The sequence below is a fragment of the Sorex fumeus genome, unplaced genomic scaffold (assembly GCF_029834395.1).
Source record: "Sorex fumeus unplaced genomic scaffold, SorFum_2.1 ptg000036l, whole genome shotgun sequence".
NCBI classification, from domain to species: Eukaryota; Metazoa; Chordata; class Mammalia; order Eulipotyphla; family Soricidae; genus Sorex; species Sorex fumeus.
The window spans coordinates 9,684,973-9,703,761 of NW_026606093.1; the positions used below are offsets into that span (position 1 = coordinate 9,684,973).

Below are 18,789 nucleotides of genomic sequence, written 5' to 3' on the forward strand. Positions count from 1 at the left end.
CAGGAGTTAGCCTCACACTTTTGTGTGTATGACTCACTACACACAACACTTCAGTTTCAGTGCCATCAAAAAGATCCCACACCCAATTCTTCCTCTTTCCCTCTACTAATTACTATAGTGTTGACTACACTGTGTCAGAAAATTTTCTTCAGTGTTTAAGTTCAGGAATCCATTTTGGAATCCTATTGAATTCCCTTCAATTTTTGTTTATGTTTTTTTTAATCTTTTTTGGAGGTGGCATCCAGCAGCACTTAGGGCTTAGTACTGGTTCTGTGCTCAGGGGACCGTATTGTTGCTAGAGATAGAACTGGGAATGGTTGCATGCAAGGCACCACTTTAACCCCTGTACTATCTTTCTGCTACTTCTTTCATTATTTTTAAAACTTTACTAACATGTGGGGAACTATACCTATAGCAAACAAACAAACAAACAAACAAACAAAAAACAAGGTTGGGATGTTCCCTTAGGTAAAATAGTTTGGGTCTTAGAATATAAAGGATTTGCAAATCCAGGAAAAGTACAGAATAGCAATAAAGAATAAAATAGATTAAAATATATGCTGGAAAGTATAGACTAAGACTATTTAGAGTCTTTTGGATTAAGGGTCGCAATGGGCAAAAATTTAAGAGAAAACTGTCACAACATTATACTTTAGCTGTCATCTGAAAGCTAAGTGAAATAACCCAGCCTCTGCTTTCCACGTATGTACTGAATGTTGAATGTTTACTAGCTGCCCATAAGGTCTCTGTCGACTTTATAAGGGCTTACAACTAGGGATCCTGGTGGGGATGGGGGGAGCAATATTGTATTAAATGAATGGACAGCACCAGGAAAAATGAAGTCATGCAATAAATGGATGACCATGGAGAGTATCATGCTGAATGAAATGAGTCAGAAGGAAAGGAACAGATATAGAATGGCTGCACTCATGTGTGGGATATAAAAATAATCACAGTAGGAGACTAATACCCAAGTACAGTAGAAACAAGGCCCAGGAGGACTGGTCCACAGTTGGAAGTCGGCCTCAAGTGTCTGTGGGAAGAGCAGTAAAGATAGAGAAGGAACACTATGTAATGATAGTTGGCAATGAACACTCTGGACAAATTTCAACTGAGTGCTGAAAGTAGGTAAGAGAAAAAACATGATAACTTTATAGTACCTGTACTGAAAACCATTAATGCCCAAAGAGAGAGACAGAGACAGAGACAGAGAGACAGAGAAAGAGACAAACAGAGAGAGACACAGAGGGGGGGGGTGGAGAGAGAGAGAGAGAAAAGTGCCTATCATAGAGGCAGGCTGCTAGGAGTGACAGGAGGACTCCCCCCTGCCACACACACACACACACACACACACACACACACTGATGAAATGCACACTGGTGAAGAGACAAGTGTTGAGACACTGTATGACTGAAATTCAATCATGAACAACTTTGTAACTGTATATTGAATCGTGATTCAATAAAAAATTAAATAAAACAGAAAATAAATATATTTTATATCTCACAAATAAATAAATAGGCTGCCTGTGAGACCACTGATGGCTGCCCAGGTGACCATAAATCTTGGAAATTTCATGTATGTTTGTCTCCTTATATGTTTGTTTGTCTCATCCTGTTATAAGCTCTTGCTGGATGGAGGTCTAAGATGCCAATCCAATTGACATAACACACTAACAACATGTGATTAACTTTATATTATATTTATATCATAAAAGTTTCCTTGAAAACTTGTGAGATTAAATTCAGCAGCACTGGACTGGTCAAGGTATGAGGAGATATTTTAGCAAAAATTATATAAGAAAGAGTGTTTTTTTCCCAACTAAAGCACTCATGCAGGTATCTAAGATAGCGTGTGCGCGCTCTCTCTCTAGCTCTGTCTCTCTCTCTGTCTCTCTCTCTCTCTCTCTCTCTCTCTATTCTTTTGGGCCTTATGGTTTGCAACACAGATAATGAAAGGTTATCAGGTATATCCCTTTACCTGTGCTCTTCACTCCCCACACACTGTTGTGGCAAGTTTCCAGCTACTGACCTGTCCTCCTGATCCCTGGCTACCCTCACCTTGGCTATTAGTCCCATACATAACTCACAAATGAATGCAATCATTCTATAACTGTCCCTCTGCTTCTGACTCATTTCACAACGTGAGATGGGTGACTTGGAATGGTTTCAGAATAGCCTAATTATATAATTTAAACCTGTATATTTTAAATACATGACAGTGAGTGGTTAACAAATCCATATACACTTTATTCATACACTTTTTTCATTATCAGATATTGAGAATAAATTTAGCTATGATTTTCACTATAAAATTTTCCCACAACTTTCACTATTTATATATTAGCTATTAAATTCTTTAAGAGAACAATTACTAAATATTGCAAAGATGGCGAGTTGGGAACGACCACTAGGGGGCAGAAATGTGACAAATTAACATATTTTTCCAGGGAGAAGTTCTGATAATGTGTGATAATTTAGAACTAAGATACATAAACATCCAAAACATTAAATGTACTATAATTTTTATATAAATAAAATATAATTTTGTTTTATATTTATTTCATTAAAGAACTTCATACTAACAAACTGAAAACATGTGAACACAATTTAAAACTAAATAATATGGTGGGGCCGGAGTGATAGTATAGTGGGCAGGGTATTTGCCTTGCATGCGGCCAACGTGAGTTTTAATCCCCGGCATCCCCCAAGCACCGCCAGGAGTAATTCCTGAATGCAGAGCCAGGAGTAACCCTGAGCATTGCTGGGTGTGATCCAAAAAAGCCAAAAGAAGAAGAAAAAAAAGCTGTAAAAAGAACTTAATTTTGAGAGGAAAAATTTTAATCATAGCTTTTATTGTCATAGAAGGAAAAATTGCCTCCCCTTAAAATATTTTTTGTGTGTTTTTTGTTTTGTTCTGTTTTGGTTTTGGGTGGATGTATGGCCTGTGGTGCTCAGGGCTAACTCTTGGCTCTGTGCTCAGGAATAGCTCCTGGTAGCATTAAGAGTGATTTAGCCAGGATGATGTTGTTCAAGGAAAGTACCTTACTGACTATACTATCTCTGGCTCTTCCTTGAAATTTTTAGAATGAAAAATACAATTTTACATTATTATTTGCCATGACAATTTTTAAAAAATGTAATCAAAATATTATGTCTGTAATTCAGAGATTTCCTGGAAAAAACCATAAGGTAATGATAATTTAAAATCAGTATTTAAATTAATGATTTCATCCTACACCTTAAATCACCTTCAACATGACATCAATAACAAACATAAAACATATCAGTTAATGCCAAATAAAGGGCAGAGTATGCAAAAGATGAAAAACTCTAAAAGCAAGTTTCCTGAAAGATTATAAGCATATACATTTCAGATCATAGGAATAATCAAAACAGTATATTACTTGGGGGTGGGGAGGGGTTATTCCTGTATTATTATCAAACAGCACCCAATTTACTGATAAATCTACTAAATATATTTTTAAGAATCAGATTTCCCATGAGAATATCAAATTTAGTATGCATGAAGCATATCATTTTATTTTTATACATAAAAATTTTTAACAATTTTTTAGATAGGTGGTACCAAGTAGACAAAGCAATACTGTTATACTTTCATTTTATACTCCATTGTGTAAAAGAGAAAACATATACACAACTTACCATAATGAGCACTGTTGAAGACACCTGACATTGTCCTGCATGACGAGTTATCCCCACCACACACTCCACATTTATCTCTCCTGGCTTTGGAGTTTAATACATGATCACAGCCAGCTTGCTTCAAAATATAATAATTCTAATTAATATAAACTAACAAAAACTCATAAATTATATGTACAACTAATAAATGATAAGTATGGTACTTTACCAAGTTCATTTCATAAGTATATCTTATTAAGAGAAGAATAAATGCAACAAAAATTTTCCAAAATTTTCTACTGAACTTTTATATACATATATATTCACACACAATCACAGAAGAGAAAACAGTGTTTTAGAGTCAACAACATACCTCAAAATCAAAGGGGAGTGCATTTATAAACATACATTATCAAATTTTCTATTTAAAGTCCTTAAATGAAAATCTAGAAATCTACATTTTAATGAGAAATTATAATAATTATAATAATATAAATATAAATATAATGAATATAAATATAATATAAATATAATAAATATAATATAATAATATAAATAAAATAATATAAATATAATATAAATATAATAATTATAATAATTATAATAATTTTTGTATCTTTTTTGTATAATTTTTGTATCTAGAGTGACAGCCATTCTACAAAAAAAAGTGACTCAAAGAAACAAAATAAACAAGCATAAAATATTTTCAGGTTTTTTTATAATTATTTTGTCGTTGATGACCTTAGAACTCCGAGGATAAAATGAATACATTTAAAAGAAATGATGTCTCCGCAGTACAGCAGGTAGGGCATTGCCTTCACATGCGGCCAATCTGGACTTGATCCCTGGCATCACATATTTGATTCCTTGGGTGCAGAGCCAGGACCCTTAGTATCACCTGGTGTGGCCCAAACCACTCCCCAAATTGTATACAATGAAGAACTTTATATTATGCTTATTTGCACTTTAAAAAGAGCAACCTGGGGGTATGGTGCCACCAGCAGGTCAATCTGTACCTGTGAGGCGAGTGCATCAGCAGCCTCATGGCGCCTTCAGACTTCCAGACACCCCAAAATTGCTCCTGTGCCTTTGGCCAGACCCCAAAAACTTGGGGAAAAGTTTACCAAGAAAGTAAACGGCCAAAAGTTAGGTATGTGGGAAACACACCCACAAACCACCTCTGGCTCAGCTATATAATTGGAGGCAAGGCCTCTTTGGTTCCGGATTGAACTGCTTAATGGACATGATCCCAGAGACTCAGAAACGAATCTCAGAACCCAGTGGTTTTAGGTAGAAATGCGTCTGGTCTCTGCAGTAGTCTATCGGTGCTGGGCCAAACCAGGTGGGAATAGGTTTCATACCTTGGCCTGTCCCCCCTGGCGGCCCAGTGGCCGCCATCTGTCTGAGGCCACTGGATAGTCACATTTGGGCCCCCAGTGACGAGACACACAGGGCCTCATGGGATGGGGGTGGAGCCGGGCCTGTCTTCCCCACCCCAACGAGACCCCAAGTCATCGCCCACGAATGGCCTCTCTGGCTCCTCATCAAGCTGCTCAACGGCCATGATCCCAGAGACTCAGGAGCAGATCTCTAAACTCAGTGGCTTTTGGCAGAAATCCCTCCAGATTTAAGTGTTAAAATTTCAGAATTTCAAAACCACATGGCCCTACTGCAGCCACACAACATCATATGCTATTCATAACCAGCAATAGAACACAAATTGCCTATTGTTGCCTTTTCAGCAGATCTGAGTGTTGGGGTAAAATCTCAAATAATGGTGGGTCTGGTGTCGAAATAGTGAATGTGATCAAAGTAGAGAGAGAATAATGTGGAAATCATCTGCCCCACAGGCAGGGGGAGGGTGTGGGATGGGGGTATACTGGGATTTTTGGTGGTGGAGAATGGGCACTGGTGAAGGTACAGGTGTTTCATTGTATGACTGAGACTTAGACCCAAAAGCTTTGTAACTGCTCTCACGGTGATTCAATAAATAAAATTATAAAAAATGGAAAAAATATAAAAAGAGCAACCTTATGTTTGCATTGTATAGTGTCTTACATGGGACCAATTGTATTAATGATCTACAGACCTGGAAATAGGCAATAAAATATTGAAATAGGAAGGAGGAAGGGAAGAAGAATCCCTCCAAAAGTAATATCCAGCATAATAAACAGTATTTACAAAATGAAAAGATGAATAAAGGTGAAAATAAATGGTTTGTTCATGGAGTTTTAAAAAGTAATGCAGCTCTTCTCCATGTCAATGGCTGTTTTTGCTATACACTAAAACAAATAGTTTGGTTTGATGAAATATTCCCCTAAACTGCACTGCACTGCACTGTCCTCCCATTGTTCATTGATTTGCTCGAGTGGGCACCAGTAACATCTCACAACAAATTGTGAGACTTGTTGCTACTGTGTTTGGTTGGCATATCGAATATATCACGGGGAGCTTGCCAGGATTTGCCGTGCAGGCAAGATACTCTCGGTAGCTTGCCGAGAGGGGCAGAGGAATTGTACTCGGGTCGGCCATGTTGGCTGCGTGCAAGGCAAACGCCCTGCCCACTGTGCTATCACTCCAGTCCCCCCTAAACTGAATGATCACAAATGTTTAAAAATGTAATTTTGTTCACAATAAAGTATTTTATATACAAAGATGTAGGATAACATTGGTTTGCCCTTCCTCCCTGGCCACAGAGAGCTTGGGTTTGTTGATTGCTCCCCCAACCTGTCAATTACCTTTGCCTCCAGATAAGACTCTGACTTATAAATATTGTTTTTCTCTTCTCCTTAATATCCTCTGCATAGTTACTTTAGAGCAATTACTTTTTGTATGGATACAGGAAGACAGTTAAAAACACAAGCCTGTAACTTCGGATTAACTGACTCCTGATAATATTACCTCCTGAAATCTGCTCTCTCGATTTAAGCCTCAATTGCCCTTACTTCCTAGATCCCCAAAAGCAGGGTCCTGAAGATGGACTGGATGGACCCAGCGCAAGCAGCAAGCTTACCTGGCATTGAAATGGGCCTGACCAAAGTGCCCTGATGCTTAACTATCAGAGCATGGTCAAGGACAAATTCTGTCATGATCCAAAAAGTAATAACTAGATTTGGACCCTGCTAGGGTTAGGAATAATTAATCTGGCCTGAGCACTGTAGTCTGAGTCTGTGGCGAGATGTCTCCAGGAGAGTCTCCCTACAAGACTAAATGTGTCTATTACTGTGTCCGTATAGAATGGCAAATATTAGGAAGTCAAATTAAGATGTTAATTAAGTTACTGGGCTGGAGCGATAGCACAGCGGTAGGGCGTTTGCCTTGAGCGCAGCCAGCCTGGCCAAGCCAGGTTCAATTCCTCTGCCCCTCTTGGAGAGCCCGGCAAGCTACCAAGAGTATCTCACCCACACAGCAAAGCCTAGCAAGCTCCCCATGATGTATTCAATATGCCAAACACAGTAACAAGAAGTCTCACAAAGGAGACATTACTGGGCCCGCTCGAGCAAATTAAGTTACTGGTCTAAGAAGAGGAGAAACACACCTTAAGTGATGTTTTTTGCTCTCATCACTGAGCTGCCGGTGGTCAGGAAGGCTTGAAAAACATGTTGATTGGGGAGGTGTGGTTTGAGAGATGTGGTTAGAGAAGAGGTGGTAAAAGTAGTGGCTGAACGGAACATCAAAACCTCGAGGAAATGGATAAATTCCTAGACTCCTACAGACTCCCAAGGCTGAACCAAGAAGACCTGGAATACCTGAACAGACCTATCACCATCAAGGAAATTGAAATGGTAATAAAAAGTCTCCCCAAGCACAAAAGTCCTGGCCCGGATGGATTCACTAGTGAATTCTTCCAAATCTTTAAAGAGGACTTACTCCCAATGCTCTTTAAGCTTTTCCACGAAATTGAAATATCAAAAACACTTCCAAACAGTTTCTATGAAGCAAATATCACACTGATACCAAAAGCAGACAGAGATACCACAAAGAAAGAGAATTACAGGCCGATATCCCTGATGAACACAGATGCAAAGATCCTCAACAAACTACTAGCAAATAGAATCCAACTACTCATTAAAAAGATCATACACCATGACCAAGTAGGATTCATCCCAGGGATGCAAGGATGGTTTAACATTCGGGAATCAATCAACATAATCCACCATATCAACAAAAGAAAAGATAAAAAGCATATGATCATATCAATAGATGCAGAGAAAGCATTTGATAAGATCCAGCACCCCTTTATGATGAAAACCCTAGCCAAAATGGGTATAGAGGGGACCTTCCTCAACATAATTAAAGCCATCTACCACAAGCCTACAGCAAGCATCATCCTCAATGGGGAAAAACTGAGAGCCTTCCCTCTAAGATCAGGGACGAGACAGGGATGCCCACTCTCTCCACTGCTGTTCAATATAGTACTGGAAGTACTTGCAATAGCGATTAGGCAGGAAAAAGATATTAAGGGCATTCAGGTAGGAAAGGAAGAAATCAAGCTCTCACTATTCGCAGATGATATGATACTCTACTTAGAGAACCCAATAACTTCCACCAAAAAACTCCTAGAAACAATAGACTCGTATAGTAAAGTTGCAGGTTATAAAATCCATACCCAAAAGTCCATGGCTTTCCTATACGCAAACAGTGAGAGAGAAGAAAGCAACATGAAAAAAACAATCCCATTCACAATTGTGCCCCAGAAAATCAAGTACCTAGGAATCAGCTTAACTAAGGAAGTAAAGGACCTGTACAAAGAAAACTACAAAACGCTACTTCAGGAAATAAAAGAGGACATGAGGAAATGGAAAGATATCCCCTGCTCATGGGTCGGGAGACTTAACATTGTCAAAATGGCAATACTACCGAAAGCATTGTATAAATTCAATGCAATCCCTATAAGGATACCCATGACATTCTTCAAAGAAATGGAGCAAACACTCTTGAAATTTATATGGAACAATAAGCCCCCACGAATAGCTAAAGCAATTCTTGGGAAAAAGAAAATGGGAGGAATCAACCTCCCGAACTTCAAGCTCTACTACAAAGCAGTAATAATTAAAACAGCATGGTACTGGAACAAAGGCAGAACTGCAGACCAATGGAACAGGGTTGAATACACTGACATCTCTCCTCAATCATATGCTCATCTAATCTTTGATAAAGGTGCAAGTAATGTGAAGTGGAGTAAGGAAAGCCTCTTTAATAAATTGTGTTGGCATCACTGGACGGCTACATGCAAAAAAATAGGCTCAGAACTCTGCCTAACACCATGTACAAAAGTAAGATCAAAATGGATTAAAGACCTCAACATCAGACCAGAAACCATAAGGTACATTGAAGACAAAGTTGGCAAAACCCTCCATGACATTGAAGCTAATGGTATCTTCAAAGATGCCACGCCACTGGCCGAGCAAGTGAAAACAGAGATAGATAAATGGGACTATCTTAAACTAAGAAGCTGCTGCACCTCCAAAGAAACAGTGACCAAAATACAAAGACAGTCTACAGAATGGGAAAGGATATTCGCCGAATACACATCTGACAAGGGGTTGATATCCAGGATATACAAAATACTGGTTAAACTCCACAAGAAGAAAACATCCAACCCCATCCAAAAATGGGGCAATGAAATGAACAGAAACTTTCTCAAAGAAGAAATCCGAATGGCAAAAAAGCACATGAGAAAATGCTCTACATCATTAATCATCAGGGAGATGCAGATCAAAACCACAATGAGATACCATCTCACACCTCAGAGACTGGCCCACATTCAAAAGAACAAAAGCAACCGATGCTGGCGTGGATGTGGCGAGAAAGGGACACTCCTTCACTGTTGGTGGGAATGTCCACTGGTTCAGCCCTTCTGGAAAACAGTATGGACGATTCTCAAAAAATTAGAAATTGAGCTCCCATTTGACCCAGCAATACCACTCCTGGGAATATATCCCAGAGAGGCAAAAATGTATAGTCGAAGTGACATCTGCACTTGTTTGTTCATTGCAGCACTCTTTACAATAGCCAGAAACTGGAAGAAACCTGAATGCCCAAGAACAGATGACTGGTTAAAGAAACTTTGGTACATCTACACAATGGAGTACTATGTAGCTGTTAGAAAAGATGAAGTCATGAAATTTACATACAAGTGGTACAATATGGAAAGTATCATGCTAAGCGAAATGAGTCAGAAAGAGAGGGATAGACATAGAAAGATTGCATTCATCTGGGGGATATAAAGTAACAAAGTATGAGATTAATACCCAAGAAGAGCTGAGATCAGCACCAGGAGGATTACTCCATAACTTAGAGGCCAGCCGGGTATCCTAGAGGAAAGGGCTGTTCAGATAGAGAAGGGAGCACCAAATAAAGGATGTTTGGAGGATCCTCCCAGGAGGGGAGATGCATGTCGAAAGTAGACTATGGACTGAACATGTTTGCCACTCAATGCCTCTTTTGCAGACCACAACACCCAAAAGGAGAGAGAGAACACAGGGGATTGCCCTGCCACAGAGACAGGGGGGATGGGGGGATGGGGGTGGGAGGGATATTATCCATGGTGGTGGAAAATGGGCACTGGTGGAGGGATGGGTATCTGATCATTGTATAATTGAAACCAAAGCACAAAAAATTGTAAATCTACAACTTTAAAAAAAATAAAATAAAATAAAGGGAAAAAAAAAAGTAGTGGCTGAAGAGAGTAAGTGGACAGAAAAAAAAAAGGTAGAGAGTTGAGACAGAGTGAGGGGAGGAGAGAGGTGGAGAATGCTTCAGAGAAAGCATGTTGAAGAGAGCATTGCGGAGAGAGTCGGAGAGAACTGGGAGAGGGTTGGAGAGGTTTGGGGGAGAATTGTGAGAGTTGGGGGTTTGGGAGAGAGGAGAGATAGAATAAACGGCAATTGATCACCTTCGTCCACCCATGGTGGGCTGGAGCGATAGCACAGCGGGTAGGGCGTTTGCACGCAGCCAGTCCAGGCAAGCTGGGTTCGATTTCTCCGCCCCTCTCGGAGAGCCCGGCAAGCTACCGAGAGTATCTCGCCCGCACGGCAAAGCCTGGCAAGCTCCCCGTGACGTATTCGATATGCCAAACACACTAACAAGTCTCACAAAGGAGACGTTACTGGGCTCGCTCGAAAAAAATCGATGAACAACGGGAGGACAGTGCTAGAGCATCCACCCATGGCAATGGTCGTCCCGGGTGGGGAAGCAGGACGAAAAAGAGCCGCCAGAGTGATCATGAACATCCATTAACATGTAATCCCCGAGTGAAGGAGTTTACACAGCTCCACAAAAAGGTGATTACACACAAGGAAATGAATTACAACATGGAATTTTAACAGGATATTACTTGGAAGTCCACCTACCTTTGTATTTATTGCATATGCCTTTGTATTATTACTTTGGAAAAATCATGGTTTTCAGGCCACTGAGTATCCTTTTTTCTAAGCATTTAACTCCAATGTGTATTTTTAAAAATATCTAATTATGTAACATCTCATTTGAACATTTCATCCCTATTGTCCAAGGTCTTTTATCACATAGGTTACTTAGTAACAGAAGTTTGTTTAAAAGAGAAGAAATCTGTCCTGTAAATTTTACCTGGACCAAAAGAATAATATCACATGACTACATCTGCATTATTTAAGCCAGTGATTCTCACCTTCCTACCAAGACCCTCTTCTGACTTGACTTTCTTCTATGGGCCCCTGTTCTTAGTTTATCTCCAACTGTTGACTCATGGCTCCCTGTTTACACAATTTTCACCTCTGGCTCTCTTGGAATATCCTAGGGACCTGTAGCTGGCCATATGCACCCAACATATGGAATTCTCATTTTCTACAGCCTTCATCATCTTAGTCCTCAAACTCACTGAGCATTTTTAAACTGCCACATCCAATCATGTCTCTTAATTCAGGGTTCTCATTAGCATCCTACCAAATGATCCTTCTACATTAAATCTTCTCTTAGAAGATTAAACTCAGGAACTTCATAATAAATATAAAAACAAGTGCTTATAATGACCAGCAGCTAGTACCTACCTCCAATACTAATTCCCTTACTTCCTCCCCTTTTCTAAAACCAACTCATCCTCAATGATTAGTGCAAGCCATATGCCCACCAGCCCTCCACAATCATCCTCATTGCACCATCCAGATAACTAGAGTAGTGCATTCTAGTAACTTACATAATACCCTCTAACAAATTTATGAACCTTTGAAGTAGATCTCAGTTCTATGTTTTCAACTAATGACTAAAACAATAGGTGATATATAGGACATACTCAGTAAATACCCATTTAATCCATTCAAGGAATAAAAGGGATGTAAGAGGAATGGTGGATTAACACTTCTAACATAGGGAGAAAATCACTATAGCAGTTCAAATTTAAAGTATAAAAACAGACTTCACCATTTTGTGTCCAACTATTTTTTCATCTTCTTGGGAATCTAAATCACTTTGATTTTGAGTACTATAGGCAAACAAAATCAGAAAATGTATGGTTTTGAGTCACTCCTGATGACAGAAATTTGACTGATAGCAAGTTTCCTAAGAATATCCTATGAATGGCATGAACCCATGAAAGACTGCTCTTCTAGAATTCACAAAAATATATTCTGAAGTAGAAGAAAGGATACTTGGCAAGAGAGAAAGGATGTTTTATTAGAGAAAAAGAGGAAAAATATTAGTCTGAAAGTCACTTTACATAACATAAATTTACTTACTCGACACAGGCCTTGAACACAGATGTCATTGGTTTCTGTTCCACAGGGAGTACCATCAGCAACCTTATCCTTCAACTGGTAGAAATGAGTGGTTCCAGCAACCCGACAATAGAGTTTACAGCGATCTTTTACAGAAACTGTTAAAAAATAAATAAATTTGAAAGGTTAATTTTTTGTATACAATAAATAGCTGTGTGTTCCCATGTCTCAAAAAAATTTAACAGAAAGAAATTGATTACTTACTCCCACTGTATTTTGGAAGCCACCTCACATTAGGGGAAAGGCCATTGATGTTGAAATGTTTACCATCAAAATCAGAACACTGCTTCTCACGGAAGTCTTGCTTGCCTTTTGGACATGAATCAGTGTTACATGATCGAAATTTCATCCTGCGGCCCACACAGTACTTTCCGCCATTTCTTGGCCTGGTCAAATTCATTATATTTTAAAGAATATCAGTTCAAAATTTTTCTACCATTTACTTCTATAACCATTTCATCACTTACCAAAGGTCTGAAAAACCTCTAAAATCCCACCATCATTTTTTGTTTGCTTGTTTTAACAGATGTAACAGATGTAATGGGTTTAAAACCATTCTATGACGAATAAACAGTAAAAGTATCCACTTAGAGTAGAAACTGTGGGTTGGAGGTCAGAAATGCTATCTTATTCATGACTATATTAACAAGGAACTAATCGTAGAAATTTGTTTTAAAATTCAAAAAAGGTGTTTTAAAATTCAAAAAAAGTTACTGGGAAAAGTAAAACAAAGTAATCCAACAAAAATACAAAGGAAGATAAGACTATGTTGCACTTAAAAAGAAATGTATATGCTCATTGTTATCATGTGTATCCTACTTAGTCATCCAAATGAAGAGTTTCCAGTATAAACAAATACTCCCTCACCTCTATGGTATGGTAAATAATAACACTTTTTATTATCATGTTAAAAAATATGGCAAAAATGTTAACAAAATTTAACCTGGAAATTTCAAATTAACTTAGACATTTTATTAAAAGCATGTCACATTTCTGCATTAAAAATTCTTGTTAACAGAATAAGTGAAAATACCATATTCCATAACAATGAATAAAATCATGAAATTTTAAATTTATTTTAGCTTGAAAGAGGATAGGTGTGCTCCAGTATTTATTTGAGCCAGTGACACTGCTAGATATAAAACATGTAAAGCATAGGAAAATTACATGTGAAATTACATAACGTAGAAAATCTGAAAATGAAATAACATATTTGGTCTGGAGAGCTAAACCACTGTTGGAAAGCCATAATCTTTCAATAGAAAAATAGCAAATATAAAATGCCATTACAAGAGTGTCATTATATATACTTTTTTTTCTCAAATTTATACTCTATCAGAAAACAATGAAGACAATGACTCCGTCTTCATTCAGATTCTAAATATCTTTAGAATTGATGTTTAGTTTCTTTAAAGTCTGAATCTAATAAAACAAAAAGTAATAATGGCTTAAAGTATTCCAGAAGTTTTCTGAATCTCAGAAACTTACAGACTGACCTCCAGTTTAGAAGTGAATGAAATTGATGTCTATTTTCTGGTGCCTTGAGATAATCTTAATTTACAGTGACATAAAAAAGACATACTCGGGGTGATTACAGAGCCTGGTTGTGCTTTTGATTCCACCTCCACATGTCCTTGAACAAGAACTGTAAGGTCCCCACGGTCCCCATTCACCATCTACAGGACGTGTTTCCATTTCCTTGTTTACACATATCCCATGGTGGCAATGCTAAAAAGAGAATAAAGAAAAGGAATAAATTATGTGTATTTAATTAGAATATTATAGTAATCATAATAGCAATGAATAATGCAATCATACAAAATTATGTGATTTAAAGCAGTGTTGTAAATTCATAAGCGTAACTATATTTGATACTACTTATCTGTATTTCCTGAGTATCTACTTAATACTAAAAATAATTAATATCTATTGAATAAGAAAGAAAAAAATTTCCTTTCTTTTGATAACTAAACTCTTATTAACAAAAGGAAGACCTAAATAAATGTAGTGAAAAGCATTTTTAAAACAAGAATTACATTCATATAGCACATATTCATGTTTCCATTTTTAACACAGATCATATACTATTCTCCCACTTTTACTAACTTTCTACTCTATCTAATTCAGAGATCATTTACATCTAATTTACATCAGAAAATAGAAGAAAAATAATCTTCCACATTCTCTTTTCATACCTATTATTCACCCCATCACATCTATGTCCAGTATTCAGCCTTCTTGCCCTTAGTATAGATTACATAAAAAAATCCATGACCTTAAATTCAGTATACTTTTTATCTCATTATTCACTATATAATTCCAATGCAATACATTTTTAACATGTGATCATGTTCCTCACTGTCAACAAAGAAATGAGTACAAAATTAAAAGTAAGAATTTTATCAATTTGCATAAGATTTTGACAAAGTGGTTTTGTTTTATAAAAATTTTTACTTAAAAGTTAACTTCATTTTTGTGGTAAAGTGTACACACAAAATTTATTATTAACCATTTTAAGTGTTCACTAGTATTAAGTACATTCACATTGTTCTACAATCAACCATCTATAAAACCATTTCTGTCTTTGTAAATTCAAACTTTAAATACCAACGACAATTCCAATTTCCCACTCTTCACAACACTCAGCAACCATCATTCCATCTTTTGTTTCTATTAAATTGTATACTCTCAATACCTTACAAAATCATGCTACATGTATTTTTTTGAGTAACTGATTAATTTAAAAGTTTATGCATGTTTTATCCTCTCAGAGAGCCTGGCAAGCTACCAAGAGTATTCGATATGCCAGATACAGTAACAACAAAGTCTCCAATGGAGACGTTACTGGGCCCGCTCGAGCAAATCGACGATCAACGGGAGGGTCTTTACTTTTACTTTACTAGCATGGATAAAAGTTTCCTTTTTAAATTCTATTCCCTTTAAAATTCTTTTAAATTCTATTTTTAAATTCTATTTAAATCTTATTATTGCTTAATAATACTGACTTCAGGCGGTATAGTTTCACATTTCTAAATTTGCAGAAGTTTTATTGTATTCATCACCAAGGTTCTATTTCCATCACACTGTCAAAATCACCTGCTCTAAGCCATTCCTTCCACTGCCTCTCTCCTCTCCCTTGAAAATAGCAGGTCTTCCAATATATGTACTATTTTGTTATGTTTTCTTAGCTTGATTTCTTTGGTTATTTCTATTCCAAAAATGTGTGAAACTATCCTATAATTGTCTTTAACTTCCCATTAACTTTGCTTAGCATAATCACCACAAACTCCATCCATGTTTTTTAAAAGGGCAGGAGTCCACTTTTTAAAAAAATAGTTGAGTAGCATTCTACTAAGTAAATATATATCACTATATACAGCCTAACAGTTCCCGCCATTTTTTTATGAGTTATGGATTTGGAACATTTTTACTTCTGTCTCTCAATACCTTTTTTGGTAATAGTTTCTGGTAAAAGTTTTGTACACACCTAATATAGCTGAATCCTGTTTTATTTTAAAATCATATCATGACATATTGTTTCTTTTGATTGGTGGGTTCAGATCATTCACTCTAAAGGTAATTTTAGGGGTCTTAATTATTACCATTCTATTTTTATTTTCTGTTGGTTGTAGTTTTAGTTTCCTTTCCCATTATTTTTTATATTTTGTATTGTATAATTTTTCTTAGTGTTTCATTTTCTTCAATTCTCTTTAAAGCGTCTCGTTCCATATTTTTGTTTTGTGTTACCATACGGTTTGACAATCTATCTTTATCTGAGTAATTTTGTGCTGATATCAATGATTAATTTTTACTTTAAATATATTTGTTCTTTACCCTTTGATATTTTGTTCTCATTTTGTGTTTTTGGTTTTAATTTTTAATACTAATCACCATACTCAAGGTTTTGTTTTTTTCTTTTCCTACCAAACTCCCTTTGACATTTCTTACATTACAAGTCTGGTGAGGGTGAATCATATATCTATGGATTATCATCACTCTTGCAGAACAAGTCTGGTGAGGGTAAACTCTACCTTTTATTTTTTTTATGTTTTAGTGCTAATCTGTGAAATATTTTGTCTAAAAACTTTTATATTTTGGAACTGCAAATACATCATCCCATTCTCTCTCTGTGGCATTTCTGTTGAGAAATATGACAATCTGAATGAGGAACCTCTGTTATATATTTTTTTCTCTAGCAGACCTTAATATTCTTTCTATTCTTTTGATTTTGATAATTTAACAATGACGTATCTTTTATGTATTTTTGCATTTAAGAACTTTGATATTCTAACAATTTCCTAAGCATCTGAAAAATTCTCATTTCTTACATCTTTAGAAAGACGTTCTGTTTCCTTCTATCTCTCTTCACCTTCTGTACCCTTCATATACTGGCATCTATTATTTCTCAAAGAGTTTCTTCATATTTTTCATAAGTCTTGTTTCTTTTCTTCTACTTGAATCATTACATGAATTTTATCTTTCCTTTCACTTATTCTTTTTTTCTGAGTGACTGAACCTTTTGTTATAGAAGCTTTCTATGCACAAACACTGTTCTACTCCACCAGTGCTAAGCCTCTGCAGCCATCAGTGCTTTTAAAAAAATCTTATTTTATTGAATCTCTGTGAGATAGTTACAAGCTTTCATGTTTGGGTTACCATCACACAGTGATCAAACACCTATCCCTCTACCAGTGCACATTCCCTACCACCAATGTCCTCAGTATATCCCACCCTTTCCCACCCTCCCCCTGTCTCCATGGCAGACAACATTCCCCATATTCTCTCTCTACTTTTGGGCATTATGGTTTGGCTCAAGAGTTATTTGTTTGCCTAGTAAGTAGCTGGATGAAGCTTTTACCTCCTTTTCTCTATCCCATCACTATCACAGGCTTTGGATCAACCACCTTTAAAATTGCTGATGCTTAAATCGATCAAAGAGCCTCAATAAAAAGCTGATGAGCGTTGTATATGATATACAGTTGATTTCTGGTTGTAATTTTTAACGGGTTCATTTTCCCTGTTGTAGTCTACTACTCCATGTTTTATGGACATGTCTTCAACATGTCCATTCTTTTAAAGCTGAGTAATATTCTATTTAAAAATTTTTAAACGAATGAAGTGGCCAAAGATAGTACAGTGCATAAGGCACTTGCCTTTCATGAGGCTGAACAGGGTTTGGTACAGAGCATCACAGATGACCCCTGAGCCTCTCCAGGAGGGTCTTCTGAGCACATGTGTTCCTTCCCCTTCAGAAAAAGCCTCAAAAATAAATAATTAAATCAGTGAATCTTATAACCAAATGTATTCATTAGTAATAACTTGCTATGTGCTCTCCTTTGGAACAAATCATTCATTATCAGAAAAACACATAGAAGTGAACAAAAAAATGAGTATCAAACTAAAAAGTATTAAGTTCCTATAAATGTATGAACATCTTCCAGAAACTATTAAATAATCCTTGCTCATACTCAAGCATTCTTGCATTCTCCCTCATAAGTACTCTCTCTCTCACTTCCTCTATATATATGAAAATAAAAAGAGCATAAAAATAATGAAAGTTGTACCAAGCAGTATGCAGAAAAAAATAACTCATTGTTAAATGAGTACACCATGGCTTCATGCAAATGAATTTACTATGAGAAGCATTAAAGAGGTAGTCTCACAAGTCAGATTGTCAAAGATGAAGTGGTGAAATAAACATACAGTGTTTTTATTTAAAATTTCTATTGAGGGGCTGGAAAAGTAGTACAGTAGGCAGGGAGATGGCCTTGCACAGTCAACTCAGCTTCAATACCCAGAACCCAAAATGGTACCCCCAGTCCTGCCAGAAGTGATCCCTGAACACAAAGCCAGGAGTAAGCCCTGGGCACCAGAGTGTCGGCCAAAAACAAACAAAAAACAAATAAAATTTGTCTTGAATAAAAAGTCCATTTAATACTAAACATGGCTAACACCTAAAGTCTTAAAATATTCAACTAATAAAAAAGAGAAAAATATAATCCATGACCTATATTAATACTTCAAATGCTACCTTACTTTTAATCAATTAGGGTTTTAAACTGGGTTTCAGTATCACATCACATATATTTTGAATTTCAACAAACTCATGTCCATTTCAACAAACTCATGCCCAAATGATTAAGTAACACATGAAAATAGACAATCAGAAAACAATATGTTGAAACTGCAGTGATATTCCACTTAACCTCACAAAGAATGACTATATTTTTTGTTCAAATTTTTGTTAGCACTGTCCTCCCACTGTTCATCGATTTGCTCGAGCGGGCACCAGTAGTGACTCCATTGTGAGACTTGTTGTTACTGTTTTTGGCATATCGAATATGCCACGGGGAGCTTGCCAGGCTCTGCTGTGCGGGGAAGAGACTCTCAGT

The 18,789-nt window shown here is 36.8% G+C and overlaps 1 protein-coding gene across 1 annotated transcript in view; it reads right to left on the minus strand.

Annotated features, from left to right (window-relative positions):
• The window catches only part of ADAMTS20 (ADAM metallopeptidase with thrombospondin type 1 motif 20), a 238,054-nt gene that overhangs the window by 125,129 nt on the left and 94,136 nt on the right, over positions 1-18,789 (minus strand). The window contains exons 12-15 of the mRNA XM_056117833.1: positions 13,980-14,125; positions 12,602-12,783; positions 12,359-12,495; positions 3,666-3,783 (exon numbers count right to left, since the gene is read on the minus strand). Coding sequence (XP_055973808.1) covers positions 3,666-3,783; positions 12,359-12,495; positions 12,602-12,783; positions 13,980-14,125 — 583 coding nt within the window. The remainder of the gene's footprint in view (positions 1-3,665; positions 3,784-12,358; positions 12,496-12,601; positions 12,784-13,979; positions 14,126-18,789) is intronic.